General features: G+C 43.1%; 1 protein-coding gene across 1 annotated transcript; it reads left to right on the forward strand.

Annotated features, from left to right (window-relative positions):
- Nucleotides 1-1,771: 1,771 nt before the first annotated feature.
- Nucleotides 1,772-15,456, forward strand: tspeara (thrombospondin-type laminin G domain and EAR repeats a). Its single transcript, XM_076302697.1, has 12 exons — nucleotides 1,772-2,559; nucleotides 6,114-6,451; nucleotides 6,853-7,079; nucleotides 7,203-7,293; nucleotides 7,402-7,558; nucleotides 8,367-8,498; nucleotides 8,853-9,085; nucleotides 10,525-10,714; nucleotides 10,937-11,169; nucleotides 13,050-13,228; nucleotides 13,609-13,710; nucleotides 14,157-15,456. The coding sequence occupies exons 1-12, from the start codon at nucleotides 2,442-2,444 to the stop codon at nucleotides 14,311-14,313; spliced, it is 2,157 nt and encodes a 718-aa protein (XP_076158812.1). The 5' UTR covers nucleotides 1,772-2,441; the 3' UTR covers nucleotides 14,314-15,456.
- Nucleotides 15,457-16,038: the final 582 nt, after the last annotated feature.

Consider the following 16,038-nt stretch of genomic DNA (forward strand, 5'->3'; position numbering starts at 1 on the left):
CTCTCTGACACACAAACTTACTCAATCTCTCTCTCTCTCTCTCTCTCTCTTTCTGTCACACACCACAAACACTGAAGAGGCTCATGAGAGGAATCCTTGAGGTTGGGGGAAGTGGGGTGTAGTGCTCTATTTTCTGTGTTTTTGTAGTCCTGCAGATGATGTAGCTAATGGAAGTGCCTGACGTGACTGCTTTGAAGCCCACGACCTTTAATGGGGCAGTGGCATTCCACTAAAGAGAGGTCAGGTGTGCATTACGCCTCCCTGTACTTTTCTCTGCTAGCCTGCTTGCTAATGCACTGACCTGCGATTAGTGAAGGACGGCACGTTCGTGAGAGGTGATGTGTGAGGGTTGGGTTGGGGCATGGGGGCATGGGGGTTTATGTAAGTGTGTCTACCTGACCACACCTGCTGTAAACACAGTCAACATTTCAGAGGGCTTCTGACCCGAGACTCAATGTTTGGTTTGGTTTGGTTTGACAGTGAGCATGCTTGCCCGAAACTGACACTGACAATACAGGTGATCATAAACGAAAACCAATTCAGTACTTTTCTTGTAGAAAAAGATGTAGGCAAATGTTTATATCTGTGTAAGACCTGTTCTCATTGGTAATGTTTCTTATATTCATTAGTACCAAATAGCTGACACCAATAGCCACACTACATTCAACTGTCTTCTAATTTCTGGTTTATACCAGTTGGTGCTGATAAAACTTAATGCAAGTGAACTATAAAACTACATCTACAAAAAAAAAAAAATGTCCAGGACAACACATTGGTGGATGTCAGACTGTCACCCAGGAGTGTCGCACCCCTGTGGATTAGAATGTTGTTCTGGAATGTGGAGGAGAGACACACATGGCATGGAGCACAAGAGAGGACAAGAGAGCTTGACCAAAACATAGAGCAGGGGATGTGACCCTTCAGAACTGACACATTGCAAGGAGCACCGAGCGTGGGGTGGTCTAGTCGTTAGAGATCTGGGATTCCAAATGGAACACCGGAATGTTGGGAATTCTATGCCGCCATTGTGCCCCTGAGTGAGGCACTTAACCCCAAGTTACTCCACTAGAACTGTCGTTCGAACGGTACTCGGTAGACTGACACTATTGCAAAGAAAACAGAAGGATATGTGGAGAAAGAGAAAGTGAGACTGCGACTGCGCCAGACCACAAGCATCTTTCCCAATGAAGTGTGGCCCTCAGGCAGCCTGAGCGTTAGACTGCCGATAGTTCACCGTGAGGACAGACAACAGGTCGAACTAGCCAACTCCTCCCATCAGGGTTTGTGGGGGGGGGGGGGGGGGACACAATGAGGTGAACTAAGCTTTTGAATCCCACCTGATGAAACGTTCCTACTCCCCTCCTCCCCCTCTCCATCTCTCCTACTCTCTTTTTTCTTTCTCTTCCCCTCTCTTTCCCTCTCCTTCTGCTCTCTGTCTCACTCACTCACACATCCTCCTATCTCTGTATATCTCTACTCCTCCCTATCTCTATTCCTCCCTCTCTCTTTCTCTCTCTTCCTCTTCTCACCCCTCTTTCCCTCCGCTACCCTCTGACTCAACCTCTCTCTCACTCTCCCTCCCTCCCTCTCTCTCTCTCTTTCCTCCCTCTTCACAACCCCACCTCTCCTGCCTACGCTCATTTAAATGTCTATCTAAATACCTGACTCCCTTCTCCCTTGGTTCACATCTCTCTCTCTCTCTCTCCAGAGCCAACTAGTGCAGTCTCTCTCTCTCCCCACCCTCTCTCTCTTTCTCTCTCTCTTACTCTCTCACTCTCCCTCCTCCTTAAGCTCTAACAAACTTCAAGAAGAGGTCAGTGGAAACCTCACCAACCACTCCATGATGCTCCCCTGACTGTAAGTACACATCTGCCGGACGGAAGACTGGACAGAAGCACTTTGTGACAGCCGTCAGAAAAACAGACGAGAAGAGACCTCAGAGGGACTCGGTCCCTCCACAGTGGCCCGTCCCGTTGGCATTGATCATTGACAGGCAAGTTAATGATTAGTGCTGGACGCTTCTGCCGGAGGGACCACCAGACAGAGCTTCAGTGGACTCCTGGGGACTGTGTTGTCCCTCTGTGAGCCAATCGTCTTCAGTCCTCAGTAGATCTGCAGCGTGACCAGAGGGCCACTCGAGAGGATCAGCAGTGGCCAAAGTTTTCGGGGACTACGAGTTAGAGCTTAAAGTGTGCACAAGTGAAGATGTACGGCGGAAGTTTGTCTGTTAGTCTTTCTCTGATTTCTTTTTTGATCCGTTGAGGGGGTCAACGTGACACGTGCTATTGCTCACTGCGGTGGCACAACAAAGCAAAACAACAAACGACAACTTCCACTTCTGGAACATTCTTGGCAAATTAGATGTCACAGTGCTGAGAGGCGAAGTTAATATTGGACTTATTAGGAGTTATAGCATTGGTTCTGAGGGACCTTTGGGGAGAATGGACACACAGAGAACTTCCCAAATGATGGGGCTACACCGGTTGATGATCTCCCTGACCCTTCTCTTGTTTCTGGGTGATGTTGCGCTGGGTGCCATGCCATGGAGACCGTGCACAGGTAGGTCATTTATTATACCCCCCCCCCCCCCTCATCCTCTGTTGCTCTGTTACTTTGGGTCATCTTTCAATTGCCTTGAGGATATTCATTCTTTCAATGCATGAAGAAAGAGCAGTTTTGACAAAAAAACTCATCAAAATTTCTTGTATCTCCAAGAGAAGTTAAATTATATGTAGGACAGAATTAATGTGATCAGTTAGGATGGGTTCATATCAAGGCTTGATTTTCACATTTACTTAACCCAGTGCCTGGAGTCCTGGACATACATATACTATTGCACTAATAACTCTTGTTTTCTCTCACATTAAATCCCCCACAATAGATAAGGTTAGAACCTGTTGAAATGATTGTTTATCTTCGTTCGGAGCCTCACATCCTCCTGAAGATTAGGAGTTGAGGATGTGGGTGATTTCGAATGTCATTTGAGGTAGAGGTGTCCCCAAACCCAGACTAGCTGACCAGTCAGATTCATGCTGCAAACACTGAAACATTACCGACACGCTCAAAAGTTCATGCTATTCACAGAATGTATAATAAACATTTAAATTTAGCTTGAATCACCTAAAAATTCAGTCTATATTTGTTCTATATTCTATAAAGAGGTGAGATTAAGCAGGAGATCTGCAGATCTAAAGACTGACATGATTTGTTATACAACAGCTTCCTGTGAATTGATGTATGGGGACATGCATTGCAAATATACTGTACATACGGTAGACATGCCGGATATTTCTTCTTTACCATGCAATGGCATTTTGACAGCACAATGACTATAATGTTAGACTTGAGTTGGTTTGGGTGGTATGGTTATAGGATGCAGGGAAAGTTATAAACTCTGAATAGAGGGGAGTAGTTATTATGGGCTGGAGTTACCACAGCAGCAGGAAGTGAGTTTGGGCGATGGGGGGGGGGGCTTCTCACAATTGCCCCGGGGTTAACAGAGGTGGGGGGTGGTGAAGGAGGGGGCTCAGGGTGGGTGTGTGAGGGGCGTTTTGCGCCCTCTGCACAGCGGGATCCCCCTAATGGTAGTGATCACTTGATTATGAAGTGTTGCTAAAACCTCGGGAACACCCTCTGGGCTGCATTCCACTGAGAAATATATGCATTAGCGTGAAAAATCCTTTTCACCCACTTGTACAACAGAAAGACCATGCGTCATATACCACAGAGACAGCCGTTTTTAGCATTTAGCAATGTAGCACCCTTACAAATGCACATTGCATTCCATATGGCCTATCAAGTTGTTTAAACTAAAGTTTTCAGGAATAGGTTACCAACCCCCAATATTGTGTCTGGTGAATATCCTTGTTGCCTTTGAAACTTAATCCATTTGGGTCTTCCCCACCTTCAGACACACTTTGATATAGTGTGGAAGGAAACAGATATAAATTAAACACTTTGACCACAGATTCATATCCACTCATTAAGTCAGTCTCTACCAACAACAGACAGATCTGCTTTGAGACAAACTCAAAGGCCGTAAATTACAGCAAGTGTGTTGTCTTCTTATGAGTTTAAAAATAGCTCTAATAGCATTAATTAAGTAGTTATGAGTCTCATATTAGATGTACAGTAGGCTTACGCCTTGGGGCACTACTGAAGAAAAAGTATTTTACAATTAAAAATCACATGTTTATGGTGCCTTCCAGTTGTAGTCTTAAATTGTGTTCCCAGTATATTTCCCAGTTACGAGAAAGTTTCAATTAGAATGCCCCAGAACTCTTAATTCCTACTTTTCTGCTCATTCGGACCTCTTCATAACACCCCCTCCCCCCCAATGAAACACACTAACACTAACATAAATGCACACACACTTGATGTGTGGTTTTAGAGAGGTTTAAGTGAACATCCCCAAGTGCCATTTGAACACCCAGCCTAAACCTAAACCTTTACAAATTCATCAAAAAAAACACTTTTGTTTTTTGCTCTGATTTATAAGGTGGGCAAAGTGCAAAGTCTGTAAGCAATCAAAGTTCTTATGCATGAATTAGTTACCGTATTGCATGCGGGAGCATTGAGCACACTCATCGATGTTTCAGTTAAGGTCTTACCCCTTAGTGTTAAATTAGCCTAGTGATTTTCAACCTTTTTTGTGCCACGGCACTCTTTTGACACTTAAAATGTCCCACGGCACACTAACATCCTGTGTGAAGAAAAAATAAACAGGCCATAGCCTAAAACTTCAAATATTACGCAGGTATGGCCTTATTATGGCTTGTATGCAAGACCTGCTCATAAAACAAGCACCCTCTGTTTCATACGTAGGTGACTATATCTAATTTTTGGTTGTTATGACCTGGATATGTGATGATTCTGTGGATATGGGGCTCCCATTGTAGAATGCATGCATACTACAAATAGTGCAATCATGCACTCAATGAGAGCATGTGGTTATAAATTCTTCGATGCAATGTAGGATTGCTTTTCTGGACCAGTGAGGTGACAATTGGATAATTTTCTGCGGCACACCTGATGATCTCTCACGGCACACTAGTGTGCCCCAGCACAGTTGTTGGAAAAACAAGGAATTAGCCAATTTATTTGGCCAAGTTATTAAATAAGCTTTAATTAGACGTACGCCTTTGCTTTTGCTACGCTTTTTGTCCATCATTCAAATTAGGGCTTTAAAATATCCTCCTTAAATCTAGCATGTATGTTTTTACAGTTGCTATAGTAACTTCTGGTCATCTCTCTCCTGTTTTCTCTTCCCTCTTCTCTGTTCATCACTCTCTCATTCCCTTCTTTTTATCCCTTTGTTTATTTCTCTCACTCTTTTCCAGTCATGTCTTATACTCATTGTTTTCTAACCCGTCCTCTCCTCTTTCCACTCTTCAGCTCTCACTCTTTCTCTGTTCATTCCTTTCTTTTACTCCTCTTCCCGTATTCTGTCACTTATTCCTCCTCTCTTGTCTGTTCAGCTCTCTCTTTTTTATGTATAACACTCTGTTCATCTCTCCCTCCCTCTCCCATGTTCATCCCTCTCTCTTTCCCTCCGCTCTTCTTACTTAATCCTCTCTTCATCGCCATGTTTTGCATAGCGGTCCATTTGCATGAATGGAAAGAGAGATACGGTGCCCGATGTCCCCTCTGCACACACTGACACATGAATGAAGGGCCATAAAATCCTGAAAGCTTTTGAATCCTTCACAGACTCCCAGATGAAAGGAGCACTTATCGGGACATCCCCATCTCTGGGTTTTTGATGTGTAAAGGGCACTGTCTTCTTACAAGATTTGGATGATTAGGACTCATTAAGTTCCCAAGCCAAACTTGAATGCCATATGACAACTAATGCAAGCTACCTACTCACCACAATGCCCTATAACAGTATCATATCTTTATGAGCGCATGTATCAGATTGCTTTATGTTTGTTTAGGTTAGATTATTTTTAGATATTATCAGATAACACTGTGTTAGAAAGGTCAAGAGAATTATGTTACTTAATATATATGTTATGTTATGTATACTCTATTCTTTAGGTGTTTATTTTTGTTGTTTAGCCGTAACAAGCTAAAGTAAGCGCATTTCATTGTTTCTCTTTTGTTGGCTTCAGCCGACATGGGTAGACTAGATAAAGGTGCGGCAGCATCAGTAGAGATGGTGGAGGAAGAGGTGACGAGGGGAGGAAGTCATGTAGAGATAAAGGACTCGTCTCCTGCCCCAGCAGACCTGCTGCCCCTGGACTTCCTGTCCCGCGTGCTCCCGCAGGGAGGCCAGGCCGTCGGCGCAGGGGTGCGGCTGGTCCAGGACGGAGGGGTGCAAGGGGTCCAGTTGTCCGGTCCGCTGCGAGGCCTCGGCTTCCCCTCCTCGCAGATCTTTGTCAACTGTCAGCGCTTCCCCTCCGAGTTTTCTGTCGTTGTGACGATAAAGGTGGATCGCATTGCACCAAAGGTGAGTCTAGAGTGTTACCCTTTAAAGTAACCCCCCATGGCCCCACTGTGTGATGTCTAAAGAACTCTTCTGTAAAGTGAAGGTGCTTGCACACTGCTCCAACAAACGGCAACAAATGCCAACAGTTGGGTCAGTGCGCATCATCGGTTGTGTTTGTTGGTTTTTGTTGAATGGAGTTGTTTGAGTTTGGCATTTCCAAAAGTCATTCTTGTCAGTCACTGTCTGGGATGTGTGGAGCTCCAAGTTGGCTTTCTGAACATTCTAAGAACTGCAACCAACAACTTATAAGAATGTTGGGGTTTGTTGGGGCATAATCTGGGCCGTGTACAAATCATCTTTAGGACCAAATCAATGTGTTGTCCTTTTCTCTCCTTGCTATTTTGTCTCTACCACTCCCTCAGATGAGTGAGTACATCTTTTCCATGGTGAGGGGCGATGGCAACCAGCTCCTGTTGGGGCTGAAGTTCTCCAAAGAGCATCTCCACTTCCTCTACCAGGGGTCAGAAGTCAAGGAGCGGCTGACCTTCCGGAACGTGCATCTGGCCGACGGGCACTGGCACACGCTGGTGCTGGCTCTGAGCGGGCAACATGCCACGCTGACCATAGACTGTGGAATGGCTCTGGAGCTGTGAGTGTGGGACGAGATGCCTGAGATAAAATGCAATTCCAATGAATCAAATTTTAAACAAACCATGAGAGCAGTTCTGATTCTCTATCTCTCTCTCTCTCTGTGTGCGTGTTTGTGTTGTAGGGTTCTTAAGAAACCATTCCCTGCAGACCTCAACACAAGCGGCTCCAGGATCTACGTAGGCAACCGGAAGCGCTGGAAAGGACTGTTTTCGGTAAGACCTCTCGCTCCCTTGGAACACACACTCACACATGACAGCACTACACAATTTTTCTTTTATTAATCTGATCGCTTCCCTGACATTGTTAACCACTCATCCCAGGGTTTACTGCGTCAGCTGGTTCTCTTGCCTGGTTCTGATGCCATCACACGGATCTGCCCCTCCTCAAACCCCCGGCTGGCAGAGCTGGCTGTCCCTGCTGCCCTGGGTCAACTACCTGTACCACTGCCAGGAAACGATGTTCTCTCGCCTCCATACGGTGAGTGGACAAGCTGAGAGTGGACAGGAAGCTCTGAGTAAAGGGTCGTTCACACCAGGAGCGATAATTATAAAGATAACTATAACTATAACAATAAATGCGTCCACATTGATAAACAATATGGAAAGACTCTCCTCGTGTTGATGAATGTGATGGCTACAATTTGATGGATTCTGATTGGCTGTTCTCAGAATCACTCTCCCACTATCCCCAACGATATTGTTCTTCATATCGTTATCGATAAATGTGTTTATGTGTGGACGTTGTTGTTCATATAAAATAAAGTGATAATTTATTACCGTTATGGTTATAGTTATTGGTGTGAATGACCCTGTCTTGTTGATGGGAAAGAAAAGAAAATAGGGATATCCTGTGTTTTGTGATACCTGTCAATCATTTAATGGATGTTTATTTAATACTCCCCCGCTATGGCTAGACTTTGATCTTTGACAGGGGGGTTTTTTGGCCTATGTTGAAATTCACATTAAGAGAGTTCAACAAGATTGTGTATGTACAGTGAAAGCCCGGGGTGCCTACTGTATTAATTGGCTTGACATTCCTATGTACACCCTATGTGTATAGTGATCATGCTTACAGTATTTTAGTGCCATTTTATGTGAATATCACTGGCTTAGATGTTCCAAATGTTTGTCTATAAACAATTTATGTACAATAACACATGGCTATTATGATGTATTTTAGCATTGTGTTTATATATTAATTGATCTATGGAATTTATCTATGCTTATATATTCAAAGGATTGTGAATAGTACAGAATGTTCTAACACACCTTTCTCTCCTTGACAGAGTCGGAGGTGCGGGTCACCCTGGGGTCACGCCCGTTCTGCACGGGAACAGAGAGGGGTCAGCTCTGGTTTGACACCCTGAAGAGAGGCCTCTTCCTGTGTGATGGAGCCTCCTGGCTTCCTATGCTGCAAGGTTGGTGTCCAGGATAGGTCAGGTTTAGTGAATAGCTGAACAGGTGAGCAAAAAATGACATAGAGATTCATGATTGCCACCACTACCCTACGCTATTGGATAAGGCACTTGGCTTGAGCTGGGGATTGATGTCTTTCTTGTGTGTGTTTGGAGAATGTGGCACATACATAAGGCACATCCACTGTTAATATTGCAATTTGCTGCCACAGAGGATCAATAGAGAGATAAGGGGGTGAAGCTGAGACAAGGAACTGTTCAATAAATGATTGAAGTACTGATTATATCACCTATGTTGAAATATAAAGGGATCACCCCCCCCCCCCCCCCAAACACACACATGTTTTGTGTCTACAGAGAAACAGCGTCTAGACTATGTGGATGATCACCAGGACGTCTTCACCAGCTCAGAGACGTATGACATTGAGGTGTTTCAGGTGCCCACCGTGGGTCTGTTTGCCGCCATGGCTCACCGCTCCACAAGCCCCGGCTCAGGCATCTACAAGTGGACCGATGGACGCTTCCAACTCTACCAGAACATCAGCACCTGCGAGGCCGTGGCCTGGAAGCACTTCACTGTGGGGAAAAAGGTGGGCTAGGAGTTTCTGAAGTTCAGCTAGTGGAGTATGACCTTGATGCTAATGACTCCAAGGTCATGGGGTTTATTTCCTTTGAGCATTTGTGCACACACACACACACACACAGATACACACACACACACACACACACACACACATACTGATGATACTGAGGGCTTTACTTTTAAACTGTAAATTGCACCATGAACTGGACTCTTCTCGTGGCAACGATCACATCATCATCACCCATATTTGCTAATTTATTGACACAGTGCAGGGTAAATCAAGCATACCATATGTGTCAAGTAATTGATAGCACTTTTTAACATCTAGAGGAACATGATGGAGGTTTAAATGAGAGTTGATCACCAGTGAAATCGCCAGTGCACGCTGAAGAAGAGCATCTGGCCTGAAGCGTCCGTGGAGTGATTTAAAAAGATTTTAAATGACTGTTGAGTGCTGTCCATCAGTACATAAAAATTATGTGTTACACGTCATAAGTTGCTGTGTTTAAAGATGCCATTTAATTTAACTAATGTAGGCTAACTATAAAAATCATACTAATTTTCTTCAATATACGTAATGGGGATGGAAATCATATGGGAATCAGGCTTGTGCAAAATTCCAGAATTGAATTGAAACTGGCTCTTAAATTCCAATTCAATTCTTGAATTTCACTGGCATTTCAATTGAAGTAGCAAACAGGAAGCAGAATTGCAATTCGAATTGTGCACAACCCTGATGGGAATGCATTTCTTTTCCTCATTCTTCTTTATGATTAAAGCATGATATCATTCCGATTCACTGGGCTATTGGGCACTGCGGTTAATACATGGGTGCAGTTAATACATTATTTTCTATTATTATTGGCATAAAACACTAGCCTGCCGTTTATGCACAATGCAGCTAATATACACAGACAATTGCTGTAGTATCTGCGGAGTATCATTTTTGTGAGTGAGAGATTAAACTGGTGAAGAAATCTGTAACATACTGCTTGACCTGAAGTGTTCTCATGGCATCTCTATGTTTGAATAAGATTTGCATGGAGAGATTCTGTAGTTGCTGTTCGTTCAAGTCCTAACACAACATAAGAATTCACAGTAATCTTCCATATAGTCACTATAGCTCCCGGCCCAGTTCAGGCCTAGATAGATAAATAGATACTTTATTGATCCCCAAGGGGAAATTCAAGAGCAAGAGCAGTCACCTCCACCATGTGTGTTTGACTCCTAAATATCCTACAAACATAAAAATCACTTAAAATAACATATGAATCTGATGTCACCTCCACTGGTGATGAATAACCCCTATCAATCATTTATGTTTTTAAATACCCTCAGGATGTGTGAGTTTGATTAGTGTGCCGAGTCAACTACTGGGACGATTTTGTCAAATGTTATTTACTGTTTTTTTCCACTGAGGGCAAATTTCTGTCTTTCTTGTGTCAGGTGTTCTTGGCTGTGTCAAATTCAAAAGGGCCAGTGGAGGGATGGAAGGAGGTCTCCATCATCTACAAGTGGAGCTTGAAGAAACTCAAGTTTGTGCGTTACCAGACCCTGGAGACCCACAGCGCTCGAGACTGGGAAGCTTTCCAGATCAACGATGAGTCCTTCCTGGCAGTGGCGAATCACAGGAGAGGTACAAACATGAAACCAGCCAATAACATCCATCCTAGACATCCAGGCAGGTCATAATGTTTAGTTTTACTGCCAATTTGATCATATTAACATAAGTTCAAAACTATTGTCTGAATATCCTCAGCTGATTTCAAGAAATTTCAGACTGTTTGGTCCAGCAGATATTGATAACTGATATTGTTATTCATTGGCTGCTGCTGGGTAATGGCAACTTTTATTTCAGCCAATGGAGACCACAACATCAACAGTGTTATCTACAAGTGGAACCCAGGCACCAAGGCCTTCGAGGTGAACCAGACCCTCTTGACTTCAGGGGCCTACGACTGGGAGTTCTTCACCATTGGTCCATACCATTTCCTGGCAGTAGCGAATGCTTTTGATGGAATATCCACCTACATTGACTCCACCATATACATCTGGCTTCAAGGAGGATTTAAGCCCTTTCAGACTATACGGGTAAGCTGTCACAGCGATGTACTGTGTGTTTAGTGAGTCAGTATGAAGAAACCAGTCAACTAGAAGTGATTGTTTTTCAGTTTCACAACACCAACCAAGTTTTTGAGCATTCAGCCCTATCTAATACAGTCTAGTATAGTATGTGAATCTCTCTAGACAATCAGTTATCAATCTAAAGACTTAAATGCTTTCATTATAAAGTTTAGGGGTATGGTTTATCTTGCAGTGACGCTATCGCCAGTGGGTTTGTTAGCGAGCTGCTGTCTGTCAGAGGTGGATTAGGGCATCATGTGGAGTCAAGCCTCTCCGATCCTCATAACAAAAGCTTCACTCACATTCTCAAAGACTAATACTTATCTGACAAAAGACTAATGCTTATCTGAGACTAATCCCTGGTAAATGACGATAGAAGTTGCAAAACTTTGAGAACATCCTCACAATACCTTTTTAGAAATTCCACCAATTACCTACTTCTCTGCTCCTACTGCTTCTCTCTAGTATTGCTTTAATACTGCTACAGCAGAATCACTCTGACGCTAGCTTAAACTGTCAGTCTGAAATTAACATTGAGCCATCACTGCTGAGTTGTGTTTTGAGAGATGATGAAGCCTCACACAAGGTGCTTCCCGGCTAAAGCTGCCAGACCACAGACAGCCGTCAGTGCCCGAGACACCTGTTACCACAGAAACGCCACGGGGCACCTTCCAAAGGCTTGCATCAGTATAAGTACAGGGCTGAGATACATCAGCAACCACCAGAGAGAGAGGAGGTGGAGCTGGCTTTATTATTTAAATTGTTTCAACTTTTCATCAATGATGATTCAGATCTGCCTGTAGTGATGCTAACACACAACAAACATACATAGGGCATACACCTCCTTGTTCCTGTGTCATGCCAACACTATCGTTGCCTGCGATTCTTGCTTGATATTGTGAGGTACAGGCTGAAATACAGTTCAGATCGTTGTCTGTCTGTCTGTCTGTCTGAGAGAAAATGCCAGAGGGGTCTGGCAGGCAACCAAAGTAGAAATCAGTTCTGACAGATCTCCGACTGCACCTGACAGCACGAGACGGAAACAGGGCGGCTAAAAATAGCCGTGTTCCTTTATTTAAATGTGACGTGGTGCGGGAGAGGAGCTTGATTGATGGCCGTGGCTCTGTTACTCACTCCGATCATGCATGTCAACAAAGCAGCTCGGCAGACCCTGTGTGTGTGTACGTGAGAGACTCTGTGTGGAGATGTGTGATGCTGTGGCTGGGGGGAAACTCCCTGGCGCACATCTGTGCCTCCCTCAAAATATAAAGTGAGGAGGGAGGGGTTACTAACCCCTTGATATATACTATTTAGGAGTTTACTTAATCTTCAAACTGTGTGATTAAACGTCAGATTTTCCCCTTGCCCCTCATAAAAATCATGTTCATACATCGCTGTGACGAGTTGAGCTGAGTTGCATGGTTTGTAAGAGGTGAGGTAAGAGCCACCTCCTTTGATGAAAAAGGTGATTTCATCACTGTTGATGTATATGGTGCAGTCATTTGCTTCTTATCTACACATGAAAGGTAGAATCTTTCCCTCATACCCCACTTTGAACCTTTTAAACCTTCATTCATGTTCCCAGCGGTGATGTTGTTTTGCTTGAGGTGACAGAAGGGCTACAACTTGTATTTGCAGTAACTGAGCCACCTTTTAAATCTATTTACATTAATGACATGCCAAATTTGATAATGTTGAATATCAAATGATACCAACTGCTACATTTGCTTTTAATTACAGTCCGTATTCAATGTATTTCTAATGTTACCATTTAAGAGGCTTACCAATGTTCTTGCAGACATCTATTATTGAGCTGCTTTCATTAGAGATTGCCTTTGTCCATACAGACTCTTGGGGCGACAGACTGGGAGATGTTTCGCATTGGAGACAGGTATTTCCTGGCAGTGGCCAATGGACATATGTTATATGACAAACGCCCAAGCCTCTATGCCATTAACTCTACCATATATGAGCTGGACATGGCCACACAGATGTTCCTTGCGTTTCAGAACATTGGAACCTACAGGTGAGGCATTGTTACATTCATAATGTATTTTTTATTTATTCTGTATAACATATGTGCTATGTCCTGTGATGCCTTTTGTATTGTGGCTGTGGCAGCTATACCCTTTATCCGAAACAAATTTCTCCCTTGGGAGACCTAATAAAGTAACCTTGAACTTTGAACGTTGTTATAAAAAAAAGTCAACTAACTTCTGAATTGGCCACAGATTCTTGTGTTGTCACATGGAAGAGTTATTCGACCTTCTGTCGCATTATCTGGGTGTTTTAGTCCAGCTAAAAGAACTTTGATTTTGTCTGTTTTGACTAACATGTTTTCCACATGCATTTAAAAAGTTCGGTTTTGGTCGTACTGACTGAATGCATCCTGTATTTCTTCTCCAGTGCTGTAGATTGGGAGTTCTTCACCATTGGTGAGGAGAAGTTTCTTGTGGTTGCAAACTCATACGATGGAACAACCTATTCATTAAACAGTGTTATATACAGGTAAGAGATTATTTGGGTCTTTAGATTTCATCCTCATTCAGCAGTAATTCAGACAAAGCTATTTTGTTCAAGCACCTCATGACATTTTTGAAACCTACAGAGAAGCTTGCACTGAAAAGGTAAAAAATACCAAAAGAAGTTGCGTAATCCATTTAATGGTTAATCAAACGACATGCTGTTATGTTAAAGTGCTATACATGTTCTGGTATTTTTTACCTTATGAGTACGAGCTTCATTGTTGGTTTGAAGAATCACTTTTTGTTTGGAGCCTATGCACCACCACTAGGATTATAGCAAATCTAAAAGGTGCAGATTCATTCTTGCATATTTTCGTCAGTTTAATTAACGCATTCATAAAGAGGGGAGTAAGTGTGATTGCCTGTGTTGCACGTGGATATCTATGCCAGTTAAAAAAAATTCCGCCTGATTTTTCCGCCTGTCTTCAGGTGGCAAGGCTACGAGGGCTTCATCCCTGTCCACCGCCTGCCCACCATTGGATGCAGTGACTGGGAGTTCTTCTCCTCACCAGAGGGCCAATCGTACCTCATCTACTCCAGTGCCAGACAGCCGCTCTCCAAAGTCTTCAAGCTCAAAACAAACTGAGCACAAATTGAGGCATCGGAGGGAAAGTGTCCGTAGTAACTCTCACCCATGCAGTCAGCCATGACACTTGCAGGGAGACACTGCTTCAGGTTCCAGGAGGTAGAAGAGCCGTCATTCTTAAACTCCTGCAGTCAGACCTGGGGGGCAAATGCATGTGGTTAATGACATAGGTTACATACATAGAGAGGACTTATGGAATGCTATTAATTCAATGAAGATATTGATTCCATTCATGGGTTGCAGTAGGGACTGCATCTTTGCCTGCACCGGTGTGCCAGCCAGAAACTCAGATTCTGCATCTCTGTGTGGTTTGCCATCTTTGTTTGTAATTACTAATGATGCCTGTACCTTACAAATGATGTTCGATTTCAATGAATTGCCATACTGATCATCAGAAGAAACTGACTAGACCTTTTAAGTGAGGCTCAAAATGCACACATTAGCAAAAAATATTTAGCCTACCCTTTCTCTTGAACAAGAGGAGCAAGGACTAAACACAAGGCTAAAACTTGTGAAAAATTTAGATATATTTGTAACTAACTGAAGAATAATATACTCAGGTGACTATAGCGAATAAAAATAGCCATATAGCCTGAATCAACAACTAAAACAATAATGGTCTTTCTTATCCATGAAAAAACAATGATTTGCTATTTTAAATGGTTAATTTGTTTGACGTGATTTGAAAAAGTTCAGGAATATTTCTCTTTTTTTCTGGGAGCACACTGGAAACAGGCTTTGTTTATGATCTAGGCCTAATAATGTTTTTATAATTCTGGAAACACAAATCTTTCCCAAGATGTTCATTATGTAAGCTCTTTATAGCCTAGCCTACCATTTGGAATGGGATCTGGGAAAACTCATCACATGGTGAAATTTCACCAACTTAAGTTTCCGATACAATCCTAGCAACATCCTGGTTACCGTCCCCTAGCAACATCCTGGATACCATCCTAACAATATCCTGGATACCGTCCCCTAGCAACATCCTGGATACCATCGTAGCAACATCCATTAAGATGGAATCTTAAGTTGGTGAAATTTCACCATGTGATGGGTTTTCCCCATTTGATTTCTGTAATTTATTTAATAGTATATGTGTGTAAATAAAAGCAAACTGTGTGTAAATAAAAGCTAACTAAATGTTCTTGCACTGAAATAAAGTCACAAATATCAAACTTTACCATCACCATGTAAATTTAATGAGGTCTAAAGGCTCCACTTGTATACGGCCTACCACTAGTAGGCCTAGGCTAGGCTACATCATCATAATGATGCATGGTAGGCTAGGCTACACTGATTATAACAGACAGATGGTTTATTATGACTGCCGCTAGCCCATAATCACTCATTTATGAGTGCCCCAAACCTCGGGTAAAAAAGGAAAATGCAATATTATACTGATTTAATCGCCCCTTTATTCAGTTGAGATGTTCTGAACTGCACCACATTTCACGTGTATGATCTACATGCACAGACACGCACACAAAACACACACACACAAGCACGCACACACTCACGCACGCACACATACACACCGGCACGCACGCACGCACACACACACACACACACACACATGCACGCACATACAAGCATACACAAAAGTTGCAAGAGGATGGAGTAGGAGATGGAGACAAATTGACAAGCGTAATTTTTGCAGACTATGTAGGCCTAGCCTACAGGACTGAGCGGCGCCGCGGTCATATTTTGTACCGCTATGCGGTA

Source organism: Alosa pseudoharengus, unplaced genomic scaffold (genome assembly GCF_046254945.1).
Source record: "Alosa pseudoharengus isolate Yale_2024_CS ecotype anadromous, Long Island Sound unplaced genomic scaffold, YU_APseudo_1.1 YU_APseudo_1.1_scf_24, whole genome shotgun sequence".
In the NCBI taxonomy this organism is placed as follows: domain Eukaryota; kingdom Metazoa; phylum Chordata; class Actinopteri; order Clupeiformes; family Clupeidae; genus Alosa; species Alosa pseudoharengus.

What these genes read in the sequence shown, in the direction of transcription:
- tspeara (XM_076302697.1), top strand. Translation starts at nt 2,442, where the DNA reads ATGGACACACAGAGAACTTCCCAAATGATGGGGCTACACCGGTTGATG. An exon ending in AGTGGCGAATCACAGGAGAG is followed by an intron (nt 10,715 to 10,936) that starts GTACAAACATGA and finishes CTTTTATTTCAG; the next exon opens with CCAATGGAGACCACAACATC. An exon ending in CAGAACATTGGAACCTACAG is followed by an intron (nt 13,229 to 13,608) that starts GTGAGGCATTGT and finishes TTTCTTCTCCAG; the next exon opens with TGCTGTAGATTGGGAGTTCT.